General features: G+C 42.7%; 1 protein-coding gene across 1 annotated transcript in view; it reads left to right on the top strand.

The window, feature by feature from the left end:
- Positions 1 to 8665, top strand: part of LOC104165635 (plasminogen-like) — a 24024-nt gene extending 15359 nt beyond the window's left edge. Inside the window, exons 13-19 of the mRNA XM_009705311.1 lie at positions 361 to 454; positions 2348 to 2465; positions 3556 to 3630; positions 4176 to 4316; positions 5385 to 5491; positions 7347 to 7492; positions 8507 to 8665. Of these exons, the coding sequence (XP_009703613.1) occupies positions 361 to 454; positions 2348 to 2465; positions 3556 to 3630; positions 4176 to 4316; positions 5385 to 5491; positions 7347 to 7492; positions 8507 to 8665 (840 nt within the window). The remainder of the gene's footprint in view (positions 1 to 360; positions 455 to 2347; positions 2466 to 3555; positions 3631 to 4175; positions 4317 to 5384; positions 5492 to 7346; positions 7493 to 8506) is intronic.
- The last annotated feature ends 5254 nt before the right edge of the window (positions 8666 to 13919 follow it).

Below are 13919 nucleotides of genomic sequence, written 5' to 3'. Positions count from 1 at the left end.
GAAAGAAGGATTGGACCAACAGTAAATGTTTTAGTGCAAAGCACTTAGTCATCCTATGTCAAACTTTATTTCTCATGAGGCCTTAACAATCACTAGAGCTAGGGTGGCTCTTGGTGGATGAAGAAAACGATTGCAATTTTATCATATTTTTCTAATTTCATCTGATGGTTTTGAGATACAGGAAAGAAAGGATTTTGTGATCAGAGGAAATAGAAAGCATTTAACATCCAGTGGAAAAGTAGTTGGGGGAAATAATTCAAAGGTTTAGTTTAACACTTTTTTAAAACATGCACTTATAGACTTCTTCATTCTGTGGCTAACATTTGGAGTCTTCATTCTCTGTTTTTGTAATTATTACAGTATTGCAGGAATCCTGATGGAGATGTAAATGGTGTTTGGTGCTTCACAACAGACCCAGAAAAAAAATGGGAGTACTGTGAAATCCCACGCTGCTGTAATTATCCTTAAAGACTTTTCTGTCCTCCCTTTCTACAACTTGTTATGATAGATACAAAATGTTTTCAATCCAACCATAAAAAAAACTACAGTAGGCAGTAGCTTTAGATTTGAATTTAGGTTTGTATGGAAGTTTGACAGAATCAGGCACCTGTAACAGTCAGCCAAAGTTTAGATAACCAGGTGCTAAGGATCATCACTAAGATTTCATAGACGGCAATCTGTGTGCTCTTTATCATCAGTGAAGCTAAGGACTCAGAGTTGCCAACTGAATTTGAAATACCCAGTGAAGCTGTGAAGAGAGATATTCCTTCCCTGGGCTCCTCAAACACGGGAGAGGATTTCCTTGATGTTTGTGCTAGTCTTCCCGTGCACTTTGTGGCAGGACTAATGCCTTGAGAACCTGCTCATACACTTTTCGTGGGAGCACCAGAGATAACATCTTTCCTGCTGACTTCATTTTTATTCTGATCCAGATGTTAAAAAAACCTGTCCCCAGATATTTTGTCTTTCTTTCGAGGTAGGGAGTGGATTTGGCCCTGGATATTAAGCAGATTTCCGTAGTTCTTTTTTTCTGTTTTGGGATAATAATCAGTACACTGAGCAGGTGTAGTGTTTGCTGAAAAATTCAGCAGCAAAAAAGACTTTACCTTTTGTGATGCCCTGGCAGTGGGCATCAATCACAGCTGTGCTGTTCTGGGAGCGCTCCTTGGCACACCTGGCAGTCATCTCGTTTGCTTTGCTCTTCCCTTCCTTGCTGGCATTTTGACAGAATTATTATTTTTTTTAATGTATCTGGCAGGGATATGGAAAGTCTGTTTCTTCTTCATCTGATGTATTATTTTTAGTACAGTAACATCTAGAGGCCAGGTCCCTGCTCTGTTGGACAACGTAGCAATACAAAATAGTGAAGAGTGGTTGCTCCCTCAGGAGTATGTGATGTTCTTCATGCTGGCCATCTAATGTGTTCCTCTAAGCAGCAATGCATTATGATCGTACACATTAATTTTGTCAACCAGGCCTAAGAGCTGTGCAGGCAAAAAGAGTAAGGAATGGTATGCAAACAACACATACCATAGCTGTAAAAACCTGCTCCCTGGAGCTTCACTTTGAGATCGGATCTCTTCTCAAAACAGCCTTTGAATACTAGATTGTTGAATTAAGGTGTAGGGGAATCTTACAGTCTCTTGCTTTTGATTACTTTATTAATTGTCTCATAGTGGAACTAACAAGTTTAACATCCATAGCAGCATACGTAGCTCTGAAAAGCGTTACTTGGGTCCTTACTGAGCACCCAAGCTCAATCCATTTTAAAAAATTCGGAGAGATTTGGGTTAACAAGAAAGTAGAGTGAGCAGTGTGAGGGCAAAATTGGAATAGTTTATGACAAGGGGACAGTGACTCAATTTTATTTATAATCTAGGGATTGGTTTGTACTCAACCAAGGTGTAGACTATAATGTTTTAAAGAATTTAGACATTTTTATTATTGTCTGGGCAATAAACTCTTCCACTTTCCTTAGCTCTGTTTTCCCTTCAGCTTCCTTTCAGATTTTCTTTCGAGGGTGGGGCTTATTGTAGTTTTACTTGTTATCTGACTATATCCAAATACTTGACATAGTTAACAATTTTTCCCAGGGAAATTAATGTTTTATCATGTCAAATGTGATATATTAGCGCTAGGTTTAAATGCTCAAGGTAATGATAATATAATGGAGCCTAAAAGTTCTGGTTATTTCTTTACCCTTAGTGTCTATTAACCAACGTAACAAATGAAAGCCTAAGGAAGATTAAAAAAAGTCTTACGCTTTTCTCTTTTCATCTGATTGCACTGTGGATGGCGTTACAGAACTGCTTTAAAATTCTCCATTCTAGCTTTTTTTATTCCATAGCTTCTTCTGAGCGTGACTGTGGAAAAGTCCCAATGAGGAGTGAGCGAGCCTGTGAGCAATATATCATGTGTGACGCATCTCCGGGGTCCTGGCCTTGGCATGTCAGTCTCAGGAGGAGGTACTGGTCTTCCAGACTGTATCACCATCCGTGAGCACCAGGGTTTCACAGGGAACAGGCCTTAGAAAGAAACTGACAGGGAACAATGCATATGCTTCTGGAGACTGGCCTTGATTTCTATATATAATGCCTTCACATGTAAAATAAATATTTTTTTTTTTAATCACAATGTCCACAGATAGCTACTTATTGGGTCATTAATCCCAAACTCCCCACTTTCTCCTGAATATCTAGAGGGCAAACTTGAATGGCAGATGTTAAATGCACCTTGATTTACTGAAAGGGGGAAGGAATAATTCCCACTGGGGATAGTGACAGTTAATTGCATTCTGCAGTGGGGGATTTAAGCCCAGGAATACATCCACCAACCCACAATGTGTATGAGAGGATTTAGGTCATCCCTTTTCACCCAGCATCCAGTCTGGTTCAAATGTAAACTGATGCTGTGACCGCCTTAGTCATGTTAGAAGCCATTGGAAGACCATCATCTCTCAGTATAAAAAAATGATTATGCACAGCATTTCCACAGTCACAATGAGAGTGGCTGAACAGGAGACAAAGAATTGCTTACAGAAAGGCTAATGAAAATTTCTATAGAGTTGTTGACAATGACCTTATAAATATTACCCCAAGAAAAGTTCTAAGTCCAAAGTAAGGATTATTTAAAGAACTAGTCCAAAGCAATCCCACAAATCAGAAGGATGTATCCTTTTATTAATTGCTCAATTAGGACAAACCCATTACAAACCGCTAGCTCAAAAGGACAGACCTGTTACATCAAAAGTGAAATTGTTAGGAAATGTAATTATTTTTATTAAATTCCTGAAAGCAAGAGTGCCCTGTTGCAAAAATTTCACCTGGCTGTCAACTTTCTTTTCATGTCTCTCATACCCTTGAGCAAAAAAATCTTGTCCTTTGGAAATCTGTGTTTGATTTCTCTTGCCATTGGCCAAAGACAAACTATGACGGGTAAAAGGTTTGAATAAGGAGCATATTGCTAGTTTGCTACTGTTTCCCATTGTGCACAACATAGATGGTGGAGAATTGACTATGTGGTCTTAAATGAATGTGATTGTCTTCTCTGTTCTAGTACCAACGTGCACCATTGCGCTGGCACTCTGGTACATCCACAGTGGGTCCTTACTGCAGCCCAGTGCTTGCAAGAGTGAGTATCTGCTACAAGTGACAGGCATTTCCTAAATCTGTATGAGAAAACCAGCAGAGGAGCAAGATGTACCCAATAAGGCACTTTCTTTACTCCTTATTCCCCATCTGTCTTGTCAACAAGCTGATTTTTATCTTCTGCTCCTGTCTCAAACAGCAGCAGAGCACATCAGGTTACTTCTGTCCTCTGCCCTCTCCCCCAGCCCGAAGCATGCCAAAAAGGCCGCTAATGATGTGCTGGTGCTAATTGCACTTGGAAAAACTGTGGCTAGCAGCTGACCCTTAGGGCTTTAGGAGTTGTGAACACTGCAAGAAAGTGCCACATTATTTACAGCCCATGGGATTTTTCACTGTCATAAAAATCTAACTGTTAAAAAAGCCACATTTTCCTTCTCCCCAAGAATAAATGAGGGCATCTATGTTACGAAGCAGCAGCCTGACCATCTTGTTAATTGCAGTTCTCCGGGGAAATCACTGATTTTTATGAGAGTGACATTCCTGATTATATGTATGGATGTATAACCTTGCCACTGCCATTTCTTCCAGATCAACAGAGCCTTCATCCTACCAGGTATTTCTTGGGATACAGAATCTTAATGCAGCAGAGCCATCCCTGCAAATCCAAAGTGTTCAGAAAGTATTAAAGGAACCAAGTGGAGCAGACATTGCTTTGCTGAAGTTGAAGAGGTACCATTTCTGTCCAAGTTTTCCACCCCTAACACCTTTACTCTGAAGTCACAAGTTACCTCAGCCCGGAGTTAGCTCTCAGGGGTGGTTGTGTGGTATGAGAGAGTGTGAGAGTCCCTTCAACTGTTAGCATAGGCACCTCTTCAAGGCATCTGAACTTCTGAGCATCTCTCCTGCTGCATGATCCCATTGGCAGAACCTGTGTGAGCTTCTTACACAGTTTAGGAAAGGCAAGGACCAGTTAGGATGGGAGGGATTGTCATGGGGTATTCCTGCTCGCCACCTGCTAAGAAGCAGCTGCACTGAAGCAGGGAGGAGGCAAATTAAAGTGGAGTTGTGTCTGGAGGATCTTCTGCTTGGAGGCTTTTCCTGCTCAGCGCTGAGGGCAACGTTTTCATCTTCTGCAGAACTGCTTCCCAGGGCCCTGGCCACTCCATATCGAGCTTTATTCCAGTGCTGAAGCCTCCATGCACAACATTGTGATGAGGAAGGGTCTTGGTTTGGTATTTACTTTATTGAGGTGCTAGACTTAGTAATGTGTGAGATACCGCGTGATGTCACCCACAGTTATATCACCCATGTAACCAGAGGAGAAAGGAATTTTCCACAACTTCAGCTCTGTCTGCTTATTTACTCATTCATCCGTCCTTCCCTCCTCTTGTGAAGGCCCTGAAAATGTCCAAGACCTCTGAGGCAGGGACGATCTGAGATAAGTCAGGCTTACCCTACCTGCAAGGGCTGCTAGGGGCTGGGCTTGGGCTTGTGCCTGTTCCTATAGGCACCACAGGGTACCCAGAGATCGGTGCCCTAGCTCTGTGCTGCAAACACACTCGCACTGTGACTGTGCCCACAAACACATCCCAGAGGCTTGCAGTTCCTGTAAGGAACCGCTTTTTTCGCTAAGTGACTGGGCACCATCTCACAACCATCAATACAGTTTTAAGGCACCATCAGCCTCTCCACCCTTCCCCACACCATTTCCATGCAAAGCCTTCTGAGTATGAAGCCTGAACAAGTTGATGGTAATTTTTCTAAGGATCTTTTAATTATTCTTTGCTTGTTTTCCAGTCCTGTAACAATTACTGACCGTGTAAAACCAGTTTGTTTGCCTGAAACCAGTCTGATGGTAGAAAGAAATGCAGAATGTTTTCTAACTGCCTGGGGAAAAACAAGAGGTAAACTATATTCTGTGCGGTTGAAAACTTAGGAAGGTTTTCAAATCCTATCCCAAAATGTGTGCATTCATGGGACCTGAAAAACACATTTCACGTAAGATTGCACTAAGTCAAAGGTCACCAGGCAACATTATTCTTTTTATTTCTTTCTCTCAGAGCTTGATTTTCCCCCTCATTGCTCACATAAACTGAATTTGTTAAATAAGAGAAAAGCTAGAGGAGAACTAGAGTTAAGACTTTACCACTTTTATCTCTGCCTGTTTTGGTTGTTCTTCAGCTTAGGTGTACATTGTATTTGCACTTATAAGGACATTACTCAAATAATGCCCTTGCCTTTAATTTTGATCTTCAGATACACATTTTTTTTATCATCTGAATGAAGCTTACACTTGCCTTCCTGTAGTCTAAACATTACTGTCTGCATAGACTCCTGCAGGGACCTACGTTGACTCCGGACTGACAGGCTATATGGGCAAACACCAGCCTTAAGACCTCAGACCTTATCTGAGGTAAGATGGCATCCCGGGAACTGGGAAGCCTTTGAGACAAAGCTTGCTCAGATCCAACCACCTTTGGGACACGAGCAAAGTGAGTTCAAGCTGAAGGTTTTTAATGTCAGTAAAACCCTTACCTGAATTTTGTTCACAGTCTAACAATTAAAAACCAACCATGCCCAGCTCTGAGATCACCTGTGCTGAGGGTTGAGAATATCCAGCCCTCTCTGACCCGTTTTTGCTGCAGCAGGAGGTGATTCCTCATCCCTGCGGCTTCCAGCAGCGATGCTGGCATCTGCCCTCATTCCATCCCAGCTCCCACGTACACACTTTTGGCCTTACTGAGCTACACACAAGGGATGCCCTTCCCACCCCATTTGCCAGACAGCACCTGATTAATACTCCACCTGTAAAATGAAGCCAGTGGGTTCTTCTTTGTGTGTGCATCCACGGAATTAAAAAAAAAAAAGAAGAAGAAAAAAAACCCAAAGGACAGAACATGTCCCTGTCTCTGCGTTTCACCATAAAAACCTTCCACGTAGATTGCATTACCCTTTTCCCCCTCTTGTGTTATTTAGCTACAAAACTGATGCTACGAAAACGATTCTTAAGATTAATCACTCTACTATTACTGCAACTCATCAGCATTATCAAGAAACACATTTCTCCAGCATAGACAGTATTTACTGGCCTTCCTCTCACCTTTTTGTCCCTTTCTTACCTTGCATTTTTTTCCTTTTTTGTTCAGCTTGCCACACGGTGGCAGCTGCTTCCTATGCTCTAGTGATCACAGCCACAAAAAAATGGTACAGGCTAGATTTCTTCTGGAAGTGCATTAGGACGAAAAAATTAACAGATTACTGTTGTAATTAAGGAGTGGGAAAGAGGGTCTTACCATGTCATGCAACGGGTTCATGAAATCAGCAGGGGAGGGGAAGCAGAGCCAGAACCCCACATCTAAATAAACTCTGTTTTGAGAAATTCAACCGTGGCTTCAGGAAAATCCTCCTTTAGGCTTGTAAGAGTTCAAATTAATGTACAGTAAACCCAGGCTAACATTTTTCCCTGAAACAAGCCATTGCTGCTGCACCATGATGAAAGCCTACAAACTGACACAGTGGCTCAGAATACCAAGCATCTGTTTTTATTTATTTAGTAACACTTCACAAAGAAGAATAACCTCTGCTTATAGAGGGTAGGTATGATCCAAGTACAAAAAAGCTGAAAGATTTAATAAGGTCCTTCAAGGAGCTCAGTAGAGCTGGGGATGGATCCCAGTCCTTCTGTTCCTGGGGCTTCACTAGATCACAATGCCCAGGCTACCATTTATAACTGCTCTGTTTTCTTGGTTCTTCATAAAGGTACCGATACAGACAACAGATTAAAAGATGTTGAATTCCCTGTGCTTGTAAACAGAATATGTAATCGCCCTGAATTTCTGAATGGAAGTGTCAAAAATCATGAATTCTGTGGTGGATTTACTTTTGGAAGCATAGCTAACTGCGAGGTAAGAATAATCTAGCTTTGAGTGTAAGCCGATCAAATGGCAATTTGTACTTTCAAGGCTCAGAAGTAGCTTCAGCAACTCGAGGCTTCTGCATGAAGCGTAAGAGCTGAAGTATACATTCTTTACTCACAGTCAACAAGAAGAGCAGGGAAATTGTGTAGGGTCATTTTGCTTTTCACAACTGCATGCTGACATATCCAACTCATAGTAACCCGGTGTTGTGAGTACCCCACCTCACCTGAAATATAGCCTGTAGTATTCTACCTGGTCTTCCCTTCGTTCCCGGAGACAGAGGGGAAAATAGTGACTGTTTCTGGTGGAGCCTGGAGTTGTACCACATCTTTATTTAATCCCTTGATTAAACAAAGCTTGAAGTGCTTCCAGTTTTCTAATTTTCACAAGTATATGAAAAGACTTTTAAAATGTGGTTTTCTTGATGGAGGCTATCATGTTGGGAGCTTGTCAATAAAAAGCTGGTAGCTACTGGGTGACAGAGTCAGAAAGCAAATGTTGGTCTGTCTGAGCAGGTGTTCAAGACTGCTGGTTCAAACGATATCTTTGAGAGTGTGGACAACGCATGCGTTGATAGGCTCACAAATCATTGGACATAGGTATTTGTATCCTGCTATGCCTGGACTTTAAGAACAGCATTACAACAATTACATTCATTTTGTCCAGCATCAAGTAGGTCAGAGGATGTGGAAAATTAAGAAACTTCCTTTGTTTGTGTGTAATTGGCCTCACAGTGATCTGACGATGTTCCACATCCATGACTGGTAGATCTTCAGACCAGGGGAATGGGCCGGATGCTTGGAAAAAACTTTTTTTTCCCCCCAATTCTTTTACTCCAGCAGGTCTAATAAAACACTCTCCCTCTCTCTACAGCCCTTGCCTCAGGCGTATTTTGAGGCCTTCACAGTTACTACATTATTATTCCTGCCGGTATTTTGCTGTTGGCCTGTCTAGTGTCTCCATCACTAGAGGAGTCACCTTATTCTCTCTTCTCCTCCCTAGGCTGAAGTTGGAGGGCCTCTGGTCTGCCAAGAAAAGGACAGCTTTGTCCAATATGGAGTCACCTCTTGGGGACTGGATTGTACCCAGCCATCAAAGCCTGTTTTTGTCCGAATTCCTAGTTTTGTTTCTTGGATCAAGAATGCAATGGCTGCCCACTGAATCTGGATGCAGGCTAGCTTTTCTGGAAAGCAGTCCCTGTGTCAGAAACAGCATTCCAAGTATGGTTTCAAAATTGTAATAATTCAGAAGAACCTTAAATAAATATAATTACTGGCTGAGTGTAAGTAGTTAATGCAAAGCAATAGCCAAGTTGACCCATTATTACTGTCAATGTGTCTATGTTGTGCCTGGGTAAGTCAACCATGTTGCACGGGGCAGCAGCTGTAGGGTTCCTACTTCACCCCTCTCTTGAGATGTGCTCCAACTCATGAAAGCGGCTTCCTCTTTGATCAGACACCTGCTTTTCTCTTCTGTACATGTGAGCAGCTGGCCTATCTCTGAGTACAAAGTCTTCCCTGTGCAAGAAACTTTATCCCAAATCAGGCCTGTCCCTGTACCCATCACTGGCGTCTGTTGCTGCTCCAGGAATAAGAAAGTGGCAACCAAACCCAGCTGCTGCCTTGGGTAAGAAAAGACCAAGCTAGACTGTGCCTGTGCTGCCAGGAGCTGGATGAAGGGCTGGTGGAGTTGCTTCTTCTTGGGGCTAATTCCCCCCACCTCAGCAGCCAAGCAGAGCTTTGTGCTGAGCTGTACAATCATCCAACCTTCCTAGGCTAGATGTTTGCGTGGAAAAAAACAACTATCCACTTGAGCAGGCAAAATGCTGAGTTGTATGGCCTATGGCACAGTTAATAAGTTTGTGAGGCACTTGCACCGAAATCCTCCTCTCGCTTGTGACACCAACAGTTCAGCCCTCACACAGAGCTCAGGAATTAAAATAAACTGTCCTTTCAGTTTATTTCCAGAAGAGGCAAGGATGCCTCAGAGGGCTGGACAAGTGAAGCTGGGTGCCAGGGTGCCAGTGCTTGCCTTACCAGACTTGGCAGCTCGTGCTCCTGTACGCTCTGCGGCAGAGAGGTGGAGAAAGAAAGGGCAGCCCCAGGTTAGCCAAGCCTCCTCGAGCCACAGAACCTGACCTGGTTGCCACCAGAGCAATGGTAAAGGACTACCATTGAAACTGTCAGGAAAGGTTGGGTTAGAGAAAGGCTCTTCAAGCAGTACTGCAGTGACCTAAGGAAATTGCTGAGTGGGACGTGCATCATCAGCATCAGAAATCAACAGAAACCGACCTGTCCCATTGGCTCCAAGTCAGTTATCAAACCTAGTTCCAGATTTTTCAGCCGTTGTTCCAATTTTCTGTGTATCGCTTAAAAACATATAACTTCCAAACAGCATATGTATTGACCTAATAGCAGAAGAAATGTCCACCTCCTACGGACCTGTAATGTGAACAAGGATTTCTGTGGTTTTTTAGTCTTCCAGTTGTGTGCCTGATTTAAAGTACGTTATAGATATATCTAGTATTTAAGTATTTTTTTATTACTATAAAGAACTCGACAGAGATCAGGCTGTATAAACTGGAGGTGATGTTGGGTCTCTTCTACTTTGTCCTGTGTGATCAGCTGAACGTGTAACGGGCTGTTACAGGGGAGCATGTTTCAGGCTACAAGAACCACTTCTGCAGCTTGTTGTTACCATTCACCTCACTTAATCAACCTGTGAGACAGGGTTGGAGAAAATCCTGAAGTGTGAACCCAGAAACAGCCCCTTTTGCTGTGTCACCGATATAGTACACTCTCTAGTTGCACAAGTTTTCTGCTCAAGTGTGGTAGTCAGTGCATCTCTCCCCGGTTCTCCTGTGATAATTCAGCCCCAAAGGCTTTTCTGGAGTTGTATGCTCAGTAAACTTGGATACTTTCAGAACGTGTTGAGTGCAATGTTTCCTGGAGCACATAAAACACTTGCTGCCTTCTGGCACTTGCTTTCTATTCTCCATGTACTGTTGTTTTTGTAAGGTCTGCCAGTTGTGTTGTTCCTTCAAAAAACATTGGCACAAATTCTCTGTGATAGCTGGCCGGATCCAGAAGTTGTTCCTGTTTCTCTTGGTGCATGTAAGCCATTCTTCCGTTCCTGTAGGCATTGCCTAATGGAAATTTATTGGCACAAATTCTCTGTGATAGCTGGCCAGATCCAGAAATTGTTCCTGTTTCTCTTGGTGCCTGTAAGCCATTCTTCCGTTCCTGTAGGCGTTGCCTAATGGAAATTGCAGGTATTTGGTACCATCTTTCGCTAGTGGATGCTGAACTGTGCCTGCTGGGGGTCTGCCAACGCAGGCGGTACCGTTGCCTGCAGAGGTGTTGTGTGTTCTGCCCGTAATTCACAGCTCGCGGTAGCACAGCCGTGTGTGGCACATACCCCTCGTGGAACCCAACAACCCTGCGCGTTCGTCACTGAAATCCTGCTGCTGTTTCGTGTAAACCAAAGGCTGTTGTTCTTGATTTCAAGGTTTAAAAAAGGCCATTCTCCCCAGATGCTCTTGTCAGAGTACCTCTTAATACTATTTGGTTAGATTTGGGGTGACCGTCAGTGTAGCTCTCCCTGGACACTCTAATAAATATGACAATTTTTATGTCGCTATGCATCACATTTTGAAATCAGGTTTCTTTCTGAGAAATCCATGTGATTCATTAGCTGTCCATCATCTTGCTACAGGATGTTTCAGGGGCTGAAGACTCTCTTTGGCCTTCTCTTTACAATATTTTCTGAATCTTCTTTGACTTGATTCCACAGTTATTTGAGTCTTTTCTGGGTGTCATTTAGTGACTTGGGTTGAGGGTTTTTTTTTTAGCTTTTATGAGAATACACTCTGAAAATGCTGCATTATTTTCTCCAGCTGAGAAAATGACTGCGGTTTTAGCTGTTCTCTTGCAGCATGGGAATTCTTGATTTACTATCAGTCATCTGTCCTGGTTTTGGCACATAGTGATACACTACTTCTGGCAAGGCTTCTTGCATTTTCCAGTCTTTTGGTGTGTCTCAATAAGAAATCTATTTTTATATTTACGGTGCAACTCATTACTACTAGGACTGTGTCAATACATTGTCATAGAAGTTAGGAACTTGGACCCTGATTCTGATAAAAACACCAGCACTTTGTCACCGGATGGCACCCTGCATCCTTGGCACACAAGTACCATCCTCTTTGTTTCATCCATGCTTCTTGGGTCTGCTTCGGTGCACTGTATGTTCTTCCTCGGTCACACGTGCAAATGTACCACTGGATTTTTTTTGTTTTCCTGTACCTTAAGCGTGTAGACCACTGCAGCACTTCAAACCCTTCTGAGTGCTAGAAGTGCATTTTCTTCAAGAAGCAATCTTGTACAAGATGGTACAAGGCTAACGGGCAGTTTGTAGCTAGGGAAGGTGTTGCAGACTTTGAAAACAGGTTTGGAAAAGAAGTTATAAAGATCACTCGAGTGGCTCACAGCATCATCTGTGTAAGTTTTCACCCTACTTTCATCTCCCTTCCACCTCATCATTTGTGATGAATCTTATATTTCTGTTCTTTGGCAAAAATAGAACATGATTTGCTAGAGTCTTTTGGTCAAATGGCATATGTAATTGACATATCTTTCTGAAATTAACTTTGAGTTAAAATATAATAAGAGCAAACGATACAGCTGATCAGCAAATTTTCTGATTTTTAATGCAAAATTTCCTTAACTTAGCTCAGGAGTTTACATGAGACTCAGGGGAAAAAAAACCCAACCAACCAACTTTTCCAATGCTGCCTCCAGCAAATGCAAGATGTGGAATCCAATGGCAAGGTCTTTTTGCATAGGGACATAAAAATGATTAAAGAAAAAGGATTTTTATACAACATCTATTAAACTGGAACCATCATAAACACTTTTATAAACTACTTTTAAACAAAGAAGATGTTATTGTGTGTTATACACAGACACACATAAACACACACACTCAAACATGCACACATGCACACACTCTGCCCAAATACTGAACTGAATCCGAAGGTGATATTCTCACCTCGCTGACATATTGTTGAAAATCTCATTGACTCAAGTGGCTTGGACAGATCCCATTCCACACAGCCTTCCATGGAATATAACGACATCATTTGCTGCCTTGCCCTTTTAGCATTTCGTTTCAATAAGGTTAAACTGGTGAGAACATCCTTCCTTTATGCAAATTGATGAGTCAAGAGCAAGCATGGCAATAAACCTAGATGTGAGTGACAAGGAGAAACTGCACTGGCAATGTCAATGTATACTTTGTGTGAAAAATGACGGTTGCTTGTCCCTCTTTACTGAAACTGTCACAGAAGTGAGGAGCTATAAACATTCATCTTATTTCAGTGACATTTCTAGGGAGCCGATTTCATCCCTAGCTGGAACCATCAGTAGAAAATACACTGCTGCAGGGATCACTGTGTACAAGTGTGTAAGTGTGTAGAGAAATACCAGAACAGCATCTTACAAATAGCAGGCATTTGCTGGGGTCTTTGGAGGCACTTGGGCAATTGTTGGGTAAAATGCAAAAATCTCTCCACACATTCTCTCCTCTACTTTTCTAACCAGAAGTGCAATAGTGGTTATGCTTCTTTTCTTCATTTTCTCTTCCACATTCTGTGGTCAAGTAGCGCCCATCCTCATCCAAGGACTCCCCAGTAACTCCAAACATTTGGAACAGAGTGGTCAAAGGACTAGGCGGCACCATTAGGTGTAAGAGGAAGGACTGATAGGAGTTCAACAGCCCTCCCTCTGCATGGACTCCAGACCAGCAGCCACAGCTGAGTCCTGTGATTTGGGGCAGCGAAGACCAGAACCACTTGCCTGCTAAACCCCAAAAGTGTAGCCATGACTTGCTGGGCACCAGTCTTTGAGGAGCATGAGTGCAAAGAGATACTCACTTTCTTATAGACTCTTCCAAGAAGAAAACAGAATTAAAAAGATAAATAGATGTAAAGATTGAATTTTGGGCCCTATTACATGCTGCTTCTCTGTTTCTGTTGGGCAGCCCCACATGTAAAGAGTGCCTGGCACTCACAGACAGGTTGACGATTGCAGTATGCCGGGAGAATAACAAAATCAAGGAAGGACAAGGTTAAGTGCAGGACATGCTTCCACTAACGGCAACGTGGAGTAGGCTACAGCAGATCACCGCAGTGCTTTTGCTGAGCCGTTCCCCAAAGCAAGGCTGGGCATTACATGCTTGGACACTCGAGCGGGACTCGAAGCTGCCCGCTGGGTCTCTCTGCGGTACACCATCCCCGAGCTTAGCTATGGTTTCTCCAAAGCTCTGTCTAGGAAACGGAGAATGCTTTTGCCCTCTTATCTGGCGGTGACATGATGAAGTTGTCCCTCCTGTACAGAGTTCCAGCACACTGTGTGCT

Source organism: Cariama cristata, unplaced genomic scaffold, assembly GCF_000690535.1.
Source record: "Cariama cristata isolate BGI_N322 unplaced genomic scaffold, ASM69053v1 scaffold5600, whole genome shotgun sequence".
Classification (NCBI taxonomy): domain Eukaryota; kingdom Metazoa; phylum Chordata; class Aves; order Cariamiformes; family Cariamidae; genus Cariama; species Cariama cristata.
This window is presented reverse-complemented; position numbering and strand designations above follow the sequence as displayed.